At 39.3% G+C, this 13,000-nt stretch overlaps 1 protein-coding gene and 1 long non-coding RNA gene across 3 annotated transcripts in view; one reads left to right on the top strand and one right to left on the bottom strand.

The window, feature by feature from the left end:
* Positions 1-13,000, top strand: part of LOC107583928 (conserved oligomeric Golgi complex subunit 5-like) — a 78,834-nt gene that overhangs the window by 41,216 nt on the left and 24,618 nt on the right. The window contains exons 8-12 of the mRNA XM_016270278.1: positions 361-520; positions 613-725; positions 1,221-1,298; positions 5,106-5,187; positions 12,109-12,310. Coding sequence (XP_016125764.1) covers positions 361-520; positions 613-725; positions 1,221-1,298; positions 5,106-5,187; positions 12,109-12,310 — 635 coding nt within the window. The remainder of the gene's footprint in view (positions 1-360; positions 521-612; positions 726-1,220; positions 1,299-5,105; positions 5,188-12,108; positions 12,311-13,000) is intronic.
* LOC107583930 (uncharacterized) overlaps positions 12,360-13,000 on the bottom strand; it is a 5,775-nt gene continuing 5,134 nt past the window's right edge. The window contains exons 2-3 of one of the 2 annotated variants that reach the window (XR_001609085.1): positions 12,597-12,869; positions 12,360-12,390 (exon numbers count right to left, since the gene is read on the bottom strand). This is a non-coding gene — a long non-coding RNA (uncharacterized lncRNA). Of the gene's footprint in view, positions 12,870-13,000 lie in introns of both variants that reach the window. The other variant, XR_001609086.1, reaches the window with a different exon arrangement.

Below are 13,000 nucleotides of genomic sequence, written 5' to 3'. Positions count from 1 at the left end.
CTCCACATCAATTCTATTCAAATATTCAAAACCACTGAACACACAATACAAAATTAACATATCTGGTGAAACAAAATATTACCTGGGAGATAATGCATTAAAAAACTTTGTGAAGTGGGAATTTATCATGTAAAGTGGGATTTTTAGTAACAAAATGGAGGAGAATGTTATACTATTAAACAGATTTTCTGTACAATTATGACAAACTTATTAAACTTATAACCTTGCTACTGTTTAAGCCACTGTATTGCATGTGCTTAAACCATTCATGTAAAACTTGTAGCAAATTGTAGCTCATACAATGTACATTTTTTTCTTTGTTATAGAATTTTTTATGTTTTTTATTTGTTTATCCCACAGAATCCATCTCAAGTGGGAACGGCCCTGCAGGTGTTTTACAACCTCGGCAATCTGAGAGAGACCATAAGAAGTGTAGTGGATGGATACAGGACGTCTGTGCAGGAGAATGTTATTAATGCCCTGGACATTAAAGTCCTTACTCAACCTGCTAACACTAGAGGTTTGTAGTTTGGTGCATTTGTGGCTGTTTTAGAGTGCTTGCTGATTCTGCATTGTATTTTAATGTGTGCCTCTCATGTCTGCTGTGTTTAGGTGCCCCTGGCAGAGCTGTCATGCCCACTCCAGGGAATACAGCTGCATTTCGAGCTGCCCTTTGGACAAATTTAGAGAAACTAATGGACCAGATCTGTGCTGCGTGTGGTCAGGTATGCATAAGTCATCAAACTCACACAGATGTTACTATTATGAAACACTGTTAGTGTCATTAGGCAAAACACCAGCAGTTCACAGATGGCTGTGGCATTACCATGTCCCACTCTGAACTTTTTAGCACTCCTGTTAATGGTTGAGAGAGGATGCTTAAGTGGGGAGGGAAGATTGCTATCACTCTTCTCCACTCATACATGCTGTTTAAGTCCAAGCATTACTTGGCAACTTGCAAAGCTTGATGCATAAGTTGCTTTTGGAAATATATTGTTGGTAAAGAAAAATATACAAATCAACTCATCTGATTTTGTATTAAATGCGATGAGCATGATGCATTAACTAAGTGCATGATATTAAAACTTGTTAATAGATCTACTGTATGAATGCAGTAAGAATTGTACTTTTTTTTTTTAAAGCCAAGTGTTAAATTTAGATCATGCTTGAAAGGGGTCTTTGAATATATTGGTTTAATTTTCTGCTGTGTTCCTGAACAGGTGCAGCACCTGCAGAAGGTTCTAACCAAAAAGAGGGACCCAGTGTCTCATGTGTGCTTTATTGATGAGATTATCAAGGTGAGATGGAAAATATGATTTCATATCTACATTTGTTTAGATTTTTACATGTGTTTTTGTTGTGTATGACGGAAGAGTTAAGCGGTTACATTTTTTTTTGTAAAGGGAAGTTTGTAAAGGGAAGTTATGTGTGTCGATAATGTACGTATCCCATGAGTGAAGAGTTTGTCCTTGATATGTAGTGATTTATTACAAAGGATTTTTGTGTGCTGCCCTTGCCTTTGGCTGGCCTGCCTGCACAGCCCCTGCTGGTTCACTTGCTGCTGGCACATTAGCAGTAAATGACATCCTAATTGGTGTCTGCAGGTGGCTGGCCCCTCTGTGACAAGGTTATCTATCCCACACGCATACTCACATGCGCACAAGCGCACACACATATATCCACCACACATTTTCAGCCAGACAGTGATGGGACCATTTTATCTACATTCTCCATTTGGCTCTGGGTGACTTTGTGAACTAGCAGGAGTGTGTTGGTGCACGCTGAGTGACAAGAACAGTGTTCGCAAAGGCATATGCAATGCGCTTCCCCTTTGGTATCCCAGACATCCGTGGCTCTCCATTCCTTCAGTGGCGAATTTGGCTAATTACAGCCGGTAATTAAGGTGCTATTTTCTGCTAAATGAAGGGCTAAACTGTGAGATCAGAACAGTTTAGAAAGGGGTGGTAAGATTTCACAGATGTATTTGATGTGGGGGATTTGATGTAGCTGATGTGGGGCATAGATTTTTGGTTATCTAAAGCAGAATTGTGACTTGGAATGGCATACTATTTGTACTATATGTTCTGTGTGTATACTGTGCACAGCATGCAAATTTTACACATGCATTTTTATATTTCAATGAGAATTTTGTCCGTGATAATTTTGTAATTTAGATATAATTTAAGATTTATAAACACTCACAACATAAAATACTACATCGCTCAACCAATGAACCAAAAACAATATTAACCACAATTTTAAACATCGCTTTCTTGACGTATTGTTTGGCTGGATCAACAAAATTAGATTACAAAAATGCAATTTCATAATAACTGCACACCACTTGCTTTAAACGTAATGGGGTCATGCGACAACAACATAGCATACTACTGCATACTAATGTTTTCTGTTGCATAAAGTATACCACATAGTATGTTAGTATTCCATACCAAACACAGCCATAGTTGTGTCTTGCATTTGTGAGAAAGAGAAAAGGTCCGTCTCCAAACCAACAGTCGTTTTCTCTCTCTCTCTGTTGGTATTCCTCCCATTTTCACTCTGTAAACAGTTTCGGTGGAGATGAGTTGAGCGGCTTCTAATCACCTCTTGGAAATCGAGATTTTCGGTCAGAAGATTGAGGTCTGCAGGAATGGGGTGGGGTGGGGGGGGGGTTGCAGATGAGGGCGTTTCCATGGCAACACCTTCTCCCACTCTCCCATAAACCTTTTTCTTTCCTTGTTGAAAAACAGAAAGGAAAAGCAAAAAGTTCGATTTGAGAGTGGTTTTGCAAAATTTGGCTCTTTTGAATATGTAAGAAAAAATTACGCATGATGAACAGAGATAAAAGTTCAAATAATGCTACATCATATGTGTGCTGATTTAAATATAATGCTTCATAGACTGAAATGTGTTTATCTTAAGTTGACAAGCTCACATTTTGTATAAAGTAAAAGCTCAATGACTCTAAGTAGAAAGGGACACCTTTTATATCAAACCACCCAGAATGACTGACAAGAGTGTCATCGGGTGCTCAGACAGCCGTCAGCTGTAGATGAAAGAGGTGCCCGACATTTAAAATGCCCCGTGAAAGGTGTTGCAGGGCAGGCACCTCTTTTGGAGCCTCACAAGCCTTAACAAGATGCATGCAGGAGACAGGACACATATGCAGTATAGGAAAACACATACAGGAACTTTATGCAGGAGTCAATGTACAGCACAACAAAGCTGCTGTCGGATTCCCTGGAGACTGGAAAAGGGGGGTGAATGCCATGTTTTTTGTTTTCTTTTTCTGCCTCCACTTCGAAAGCTGTTTTCAAACTCCCACAATCTCACACCTTTATTTGTGGCAAAAACACCCCCCACACAGGCACCCATCGGAAAGCAAAACCTGCAAACCGCTACATTTAACAGTTACACAAGTAAAACAGACCTTCCCGTTGGATTCCCAGCTGTTTTTATGTAGCAAACAAGCCTTCTGGCTCTCTGGCATGAGTTCATCTTCACAGATGGCCCTCTTGTTCACTTCAGGTGTCATAAATGTAAAATACGACTCTACATCAGAAAGAAGAAATTGCCTGAAGTACTGGAGCATATATGAAACTCACTTGTATTTTTAAAAAAGAAAGAGATTCCAAGATTGGTTTTATTTAATTGATGATGGCACTGAAACCATGCCACTCTGTATGCTACTATACAAATTTGGCATGGACAATACAAGTTTGTGCAAAACCTGATTATCTGGTATGATTTTATAATGCACCAAAGGGTGTCTTGTGAACTGTAATGGACCTTTTGTACAATGTTCATGTTGCTCAATGTCACAAATTTTCCTTAATTTCCTCTACACTTTTTATGTTCAATTAAAAAAATAAAAACTTGCGGTGTATGTCCAGATTTAAAGATTGCAATGTGGTCTTAGATTTTTGGACCCACTGTATATATACTTCATATTTTTAACTTTCAAGTCTCCATACTTAATCTTGTCTTTGTTTCTTTGGAGAATTCTCAAATTTGTAACGGCAGAAATTGTGTGAGTCATAAGAGAGAGTCATTTATATCACTGTAAAGTCGCTGCAAACTACTTTAGCCTGATGTACGGCGAGTCAGCAGGGACATTCAGAGCAGGTTGATTTGCTCAGGTGATGTGTGGATGCAATGTCACTGAAACACTACTGCTGCTTGCTCTCTGTCTCCAGCAAAACAATAGATGTAGGAAAGGACAGAAACAGAGGAAGTGATTGAGGTAGTAGATAAACTCATCTTTAATGGCCTTGAGCTCTGTACTAAAATATATCTGGCTCACCCCATTCCCCCTGTGTAAATTAAATTAAACCTTGTACAGTGATTGTGCATCTTGTTGTCTGTAAATTGACAGTCTATGCAAGCTACACAAACTGTGTCAGGCACACAAATACTATTTTGGTCAGTAAATAAATCTGACTGAATTCATATGATTTAAATGGTCTATAAAGTAAATGTGATCTCCCTTTTTATGTAAATTAGATTTCAAAATAAAGTTTGTATTCATTTCTCAATAGCTCAGCAGTGGGATTGATAGGGTAAGGATCAGAAAAACTAACTGCTTCTTTATTTGGCTGATCCTGAGACACTCCAGCCTCTTTACACACACATAGTGAGAAGTGGTTAGATTGGCAAATGCCATCAGCATTAGACCATATTTGTTTTGTCATGAACAAAACAAATGATTATTTGCCATAGACTTCCCCGTTTACACACATACACAAACGGATCAGACAGTCATTATTCTGTCAATGATTGCTAATGCCAGTGTTGTCTGAGTGATAGCATAAATAGTGTGTGTTATTATTTTTTACCCATTAAGAGTACACTTATTGCCAAACAAAATGTCTTACACCAAAAAGATTGTAATTTTGTTTAAAATGTGCTTAATTGCTGTGATTCTAGTTTTTATTTAGGGTGAATGTGACCTGGACATTAGTTTTATGATGTGTTATGGGTTGGAGCCATTAAAGGCAGTCATATCGGCTTTGTTTGCATAGTATGTTAATGCATGTTATGTTAGTATGTTATTATGTGTGTCAGAGGCCATTATGGTAAAGTTCATGTGTTTTCTCTCTTATCAGGATGGGCAGCCTGACATCTTGCACACCTTCTGGAGTTCAGTCACTCAGACGCTCTCCGAGGAGCTGCAGAAAGCCACAGCTGGTGAGTCTCAGTCTGGGGTTTTTGTTTAAGATGATCCCCCGCCATGCATCTCAAAAGCTCATTCTGTGTGTGAGTGTGTTACACAAGCTCCCCTCCTGCGCCTAGTCTCTCTCTTCTCCTCCGCTCTTGCTTTCTTTTCATCACATTGCAGTCGGATTCAAACTCTATTACCCACGTACACTCTTCTGGAGTTGCATTTGAGAAGACTGACTCTGTTAACCCTTTTCTCTACGAACTGAGCCTGTATGCTTTCTCAGATATTGTTTGTTTTTCACTTCCACTTCACACTATAATCTCAAGCCAGGGGGCTCCTTGGAGAAGTGTTTACACTTCCATAATCTCTGATGAATTTTAGAGCTCAGATACAGCCAATGATAGAGGCCATTATCAATACAGACACAAGACGATGATCTCTACACTGATCTCAGGGTGTTATCATCACTAAGAAGCAGGATAAATCAAGGTGTTTGGTCACAGAGAATATGGAGGAAGCTAGTGCTGGGCGGTATGACCAAAAATGTATATCACGGTATTTTTCAAAATTATACCGGTTTCACGGTACATGACGGTATTTTTTTTTCATGCATGACCGGGTGTTAACCATATTTTCTACTGATTGAGAGAGGAAATACTGCAGTATATTGACTTAGAATGCCCTATTTTACTGTCATGATGAGTAGTGAATATTGTCAAAAAATACCACACTAAATAGTGACTAAACTCCTGGTTAACTTTTAATACATGTTAACCAGGAGTCACTCTCATTTATAATCGCGGCATCGTCTGATAAAATCAACATGCATCTACACTAAAGAGTGGCTATGCCGTTGTTTTGTCTTTATTACTTTTTTGTCTCATGCAGCGCACTGCCTGCGTCTGAGTAACAAACAAAAAAATAACAACAAACAAAAAAGTGCATGTGATATTAACAGACGAACTACGCTCATATTTATAATTCCAAACAATCAGTAAGCGACAGGTGCTAGGAAACGCTGTTTTGTACTCATTTATTGACGAGTCGGCTGCGGTGCGGCCAACTGAATGCACTGCTTCTCTGCCGCTCACTGCAGAGAACAGACGCCGAGAGAGGTGACACTTCTCCGGGAAAGTCAGACCTTGCGTACGCGGGACAGCACTGGCGAAATCTTCCAACTGAACCATAGCTAAGGTTTATCCAAAAAAGTCGCTAGGTTTGTCAGTATTCTATGGAAAAAGCTGCTAAAAGGGTCTGAAAGTTGCTAAATCTAGTGCTAAAGTCGCGCTCGTGTGTGTGAGACGCGGAAGCTGATGGCAGGGGGCGATGGATATTTGTGGAGGTCAATGTGGATATTGTGGATGAGTTCTTCGGTGTCATCACGTTCTATTAGTTCTACAGCTTCAGTTTCGGAACTTTCACACTTAGTAACACATACAGCTGTTCCCTCACCACAGTGCAACCGTGAAAAGGGACCCCTTTCAAACAGTGTCGCGTTCCGAACGTTGTTTAAGCGACATACACCGGTATTGCGGTATTTTAAAAATTAATATCATAACAATAATAATCCCCGGTATTCAGTATGAACCGGTATACCGCCCAGCACTAGAGGAAGCAGACCTTCAAATGTGAGATTCATGTGACTCCACAGGTGTACAACCAAAACAGACTCCCCTCTTTATTTCTTTTTAAATTAGACTGTAACTTGGGAAGCTACAGTACCATTGCAGAATAGCTTTTTCCACCCAGTCTTGCGATAGATTTTAGATCCTAGGTCTTTAAAGCCCAAAGTATACTTGGGCAAAATTTGTCACCAGAATAGCATGGCGCACCACCCAATTTTTGTAACTTTTTACAAGCACGTCACACATGCGCATTGACTTGGTTTTGCTCTTATCAGTTATTTCACAAGGTGGCTACACTGACCCATGCTGCTGTTTCACAGTAGAAAATGAAACTAAAGAGACGGAACAACAACAAAATAGTGGAGACTGCAACAACAACAGACAGACGCATTGACGAACGCTTGTGTGAAGGGGTTATGAGATAGCAACTTTAGTTTAAAGGGCTACAAAGACATTTTTACTAGTCATAATTTCTGGAGAAATATAGCACAGACAGAGTAAGATTAACTTTTCTAGAGCATTTGTCGACTGCTTGCATTCGCGCATGCTATCAAATGGAGTATAATTTGAAAGGCTGTGCATTCGACTGTATGCATACACTAGAGCAGTGCTTCCCAACCACTGTGCCGTAGCACACTTAGTGTGCCATGACAGGTTGTGAGGTGTGCCATGGAAAATTATCAAAAACTTCCTATGTGTATTATATTTCTTTAAAACAGTGCTATTGGTAATCGTTAAGTCTGTTTGTGGGTTTTACAAATATTCAACCAATGAAAACCATTCAAAAGAGTTTGTGACTAAACTTCGTAACGCCATTAGATCCTCAAATTGTCAGTCAAACCTCATAACACCACCCCGCCTCCTTTCAAAATGAAGTACCACGACTCACAGTTTGAAGACAGATGTCTACTTCGCAATGCAAGGGTAAATAAAAACTGATGTTTGAATAATTACAGTGGTTTCTTTACTCAAGAAACACTGCCTACAAAGGCTGATGTTTTTGTGTGTTTGAAGAGTGGAAAAGAGTCTTAGCATTTGCTGTCTAGTTGTAGCCAATATACTTTGGTATGTTTTAAATATCCTGTGTATAGCGGTTCATCTTTTATATCATGAGATTTTGGCCAAATGTATTAGACAACAAGAAAAATGGAGTGCCCATATAGCTACAATGCTACGAGTATAGCATACACTTTATAACCTGTAAATTGATGAAAACGGATGTGATTAATTTACCTCAGATGTGGCCATTCTAATGACGGACAAGTGCAGATCTCCATCATTCACTCGTCAAAAACCTTGTTACAGTAACTCCATTTGAGCGTGATTTTCAGAAAATGCTATGTGCAAGTGTCTGATCATATAAAGCCAAAATAGCAACTCTGATGACACATTGTTAAAGGGATCATATGATACGATTTCAAGGTTTCCTTTCTCTTTGGAGTGTTACAAGCTGTTCGTGAATAGATAAGATCCCTAAAGTTGCAAAGACTAAAGTCTCAAACCCAAAGAGATATTCTTTTATAAAAGTTAAGACTTGTCCACGCCCTCCTAAAACGCCTCATTTAAAGACCCCCCCACATGTTTACGTCACGATGTGGGAAGATTTGCATAACACCACCCAAATGTTCACGCAAAGAAAGAAGGCATAACTTTATTGTTGCTGCCATCGCTGCCGCCGCCATGTTGTGAAGACACTGTGTGTTTTGTTGCGAAAGCGAAACTACTTTGTTTGGTCTTCCAAAAGAGGACACGACTAGAAATCAGTGGTTAAGTTGTATTTACAACACTGTTCCAGAACAGTTTAACCCAAATATTCAGATGTGTCCAGCGCATTTTATGGAGGACTGTTTCCTGATCCTGGTAGAGTTGACTACAATGCCGGCTGTTCTGACTCACAGACTGTAAGTACGTTTTTTATATTTAAAGGATTTGCCACTGACGATTCAAACGCGAGTTTTGAGCAGTGTAGAGTAGTGCTTGTTGTTTGTCGTTTTTCCGATCACAAATGCAGACATGGTTTTATGTTTACACGGCGCGATACGCAACGCGACGCGTAAAAAAGACAATATAAGTCATTATAATCCGTAATTATGTCAATGGATGCCACAAATGCCTCGTTTATAATGGGTTTTCATGTTTTTGTCTCGTCGCTCCGGCCGGACAGGGCATCACAGTATGGTAGGGGCGTAACATTTCCATCTCACGCTTGAGGTATTCGGCCAATCACAACGCACTGGATAGCTGGCCAATCAGAGCACACCTCGCTTTTCAGACCAATGAGCTTTGTAAAAATCGACGCGTTTCAGAAAGGCAGGGCATAGAGGAGCAACTAAAAACCTTAAACCGCATAAACACATTTCATTACACCAAATACACCAAATAATGTTCTTTTTAGCAGCATCATATGACCCCTTTAAATTATTGGGGGGGGGAAAAACTTCCCCCTTTTTATCTTTTTTTTTTTTTTTTTGTGCTTTATGGTGTGCCGTTGGATTTTTTACTTATCAAAACTGTGCTGCAGCAGAGAAAAAGTTGGGAAACACTGTGCTTGAGTATGTGTAAAAAAAACAAAAAACAGAAGTATACTTTGAGCTTAACCCTGCTCCTGGGGATCCACTGTCCTGCAAAGTGTATTTACAACTTGCTTTAGCTCACCTCGCCTGTGATTTTTCCAAGTTATCCTGACTAGCTTGATTAGCTGGTTCAGGTGTGTGATTAGGGTTGTGATTGATACCTAGTTGCAGGGTTGAAGACCTAGCATTTTGACACTTGTATTGTATATCAACTGATGGTTTTCTAGGCTGGTGACAATTACATTTGTGTGTTTAACAAACAGTTTTATCTAAAGCAATTTGTTTGTCCATGTATTCTCAAAACCATGACCTTGCCATTGGGTTGTTGTTTTAAACCCCAGAAGGGATGTTTCATGAGCTATGGCCATTGTGCTCTTGATCTAGGCACTTAACTCGAAGTGCTTTAATAATAAACCACTTAATCACATTATTACCGTCGTGTAGGACTTTTTGCCGCATTTTGCGACAGGATGCACACACGGCAGTGATCAACTGTTTGACGGCAAATAAAGAGCTTATCGTCTGTATGCATGTACAAATAATTAACTGCGCTTGCAGCTTTCATAAAATTAAAAATGAAACACCCAAAACTGTACATGGCATCATCACGAAGACGAACTATGTTTATACATGTAATTCCGGAGGGGACGTCGGATGGCGTCACGTTGGACGTAATGACGTGTGCCATTAATCGAACTATGTACTATAACATGTAAAACGGGAACATGAAAGGTATATTCTAAAAGCAACTCATGTAAACACCATAAATCATAATAGTTGCTTATTTAGAACAAGGTAAATAATTAGATTACTGATGTCCATGTAAACGTAGTCACTGACTCATGATTGCAACTCGTGCCCATCTTAATTAGTGAGCTAAAGATCTCGGGCAGCACGTCCTCACTGCAGAGACACTCATTTAGACCTTGGCCTTTATGATGTGGCTCTATTGATCCCTGCTTGTGTTATCACGACCTAATGATGCTTTGTGCTCCACTCCCCCTGATCAATAGAAGGCAAATAGGAGCCTTTGCAACACTTTTATTATCCAAATGCTTGTGCATTACTCCCTCTTCTAAGCCTTTATCAAGCTTGATTTGAAACCTCTCAATCAAACTTGCTTTTATATTCTCCAGACCCTAGGGAGCTCACCTTGTACATCTATTAGGGGAACTATGCCAAAATACTCTCACAAAATGAGAATGTTCGAGGTGAAGATGCTCTCACAAACTTTGTGGCTCCAAGAGGCCATCAGAAAACATTTTAGTTCTCGGGTCGATTGTTATGGACTCTGTCTTGAGACATCAGTGCTCCACGAGCCTTCAAAGAAGATCCGTTTATAAATGATTTATCGCTTCCTCTTTGTTCTTAAATACGTTTTGTGACTACTGAAGGCTCCCTGCCTCTTCCCAGAATTCTTTCCTGAACTGTTTGACTTTCAAAGAGCAGGTCAAAGGATGAAGCCAGTATTCCTCTCAATGTTCAGTGTAGGCTTCCTGACTTGGCATTCAGCATTGTTTGAACCCTGGGGACCCTTATGAATTAATTTGCTAACAGTAAGAGTGCTGGTCTAGGGTCATTTCTGTTCCGTTTTTATTATTAATATTTTCACTTCATTATTGTATCACAACATGAAAGGCAAAACCTGGCTCCTGACTAACAATGAAGATCTCACAACAAAAGAGAACAATGAAGATGCCAATTTTCAACCATTGATGTTTATTTGTTGGTTTTTGTATGCACCTCATCACCTTCCCCGAGGAAAGATTTTCTTGACAGTTATGGGTTGTGTTTGAACACTGCTGTCAGTAACATCAGCTGAACATGGCTACAGCTCATAGTCAGCACCCCATCAGCAGAGTAGAACTACCAGGACTCGTCTTTGTTCAAGTGATAGCAAAACAAAGATGGAAACGGTTTAAGATGCTTGCGCCTCTGAACTACTCAATTATGCATTCATCAAATCAATCTGCATAGGAAACAATCTGCATAATATTCGTAATGAGCATTTAATCACCTGTAAAGTTGGGTTATTACCATATTAATGAAGAGGCATTTTTATGCAATTCTGTCCATTTGACTCTCATTTTGCCAAGTGTATTCTCTGTATTAGACATTGTTTTTGTTATATTGGTTTGAGATATTTGGTTTTTTAGCTCACTGAGGCACAAAGAAAGAATTTGAGGTTTTAAGTCACTGCTTGCCATTGTCATTGGCAACACCTTTTTTAATTAAATGGCATTCACAACAATGTAGGCTTTATAACCCTGATTTCTAAACTGTAGTGAAACTGACCATTAAAGTCAACATGAAATTAAAATTCACTATTAAAATACATTTCTTTTTTAGATTCATTATTCCACATCATTCAAAAAAATGTATTCTTTGTAATCACAAGTCTATGCATTTGCATACTTTTTAGCTGTTTTCAACTACTGTAGTAATGCAGTATTTCTAAAATGTCAATATTGGGACAAAGACACAACACATGGATTTATCTATAGTGGCTTTCGCACCGTCTAGTTCTAGGATCTCAGTTCTTGGAACTAGCCAGTATGGTGGTTCCTAGAGAACCAGTTTCCCCCTTGGGACGTTTTCCTGGTTGCATTTGCACCGGCAGCAGGAACTCTGAACCAGCCGACAGCGACGTCTTTATTCACTGCATTTACTCTAGTGCGAAAGCCCCTTATGTGGCCATCTTCTCTCTAAATGCATCCTGTTCTCAATTTATTTTTTCTTTTGTTCTCAGCATCAACCTTCCTGAAGCAGGCCCTGGAGGGAGAGTATCCCAAACTCTTGAGGCTTTATAATGAGCTATGGAAGAGGCTGCAGCAGTACAGCGCAAGCATACAGGGGGCGCTTGTGAGCAGTGGTGCAGGTCTAGATGTGGAACTGCCAGTGTCAGAGCATGATGCTGAAGATCTGTTCACCCGGACCAAACCAGACTATGAGTGAGTAATATTACAATAAACACATGTAACGGATGGGAAAACACACACTCACACACAGGGTTTCTTCAGCTTTGGTTTATCTTTTTGGGAAAAGATTAGAATAAATCACATTGGCTGAAGACAATACTGCAGATATTCATGGAAAAACCGCAGCAGTAACACTCAAATCTGCTCTTTACAGCTGAACTCATATTACATGTGGAAACTTATAATTAATAACAAGAAAACAATTTGCTAAATACGATCAGTTAACATTTATAACGAAATAAACAAGAAAGCAACATACCTTTTTGGGAAAAGATTAGAATAAATCACATTGGCTGAAGACAATACTGCAGATATTCATGGAAAAACCGCAGCAGTAACACTCAAATCTGCTCTTTACAGCTGAACTCATATTACATGTGGAAACTTATAATTAATAACAAGAAAACAATTTGCTAAATACGATCAGTTAACATTTATAACGAAATAAACAAGAAAGCAACATACCTTTTTGGGAAAAGATTAGAATAAATCACATTGGCTGAAGACAATACTGCAGATATTCATGGAAAAACTAGAAAAATAGAAATTACACCCTCAACTCATAATACAATTAACTGTCAGAAGGCTTAAGACAGACACAAAGACCACATAAAATGAGCTCGTTCCTACTCGTGTGACGCAGGAGGAAATTCAATACATGTA

This window comes from Sinocyclocheilus grahami, unplaced genomic scaffold (assembly GCF_001515645.1).
Source record: "Sinocyclocheilus grahami isolate Dianchi unplaced genomic scaffold, SAMN03320097.WGS_v1.1 scaffold56.1, whole genome shotgun sequence".
Taxonomy (NCBI): Eukaryota; Metazoa; Chordata; class Actinopteri; order Cypriniformes; family Cyprinidae; genus Sinocyclocheilus; species Sinocyclocheilus grahami.
Note: the sequence above shows the minus strand (reverse complement) of the source record. Positions and strands in the feature narration are given on the sequence as shown.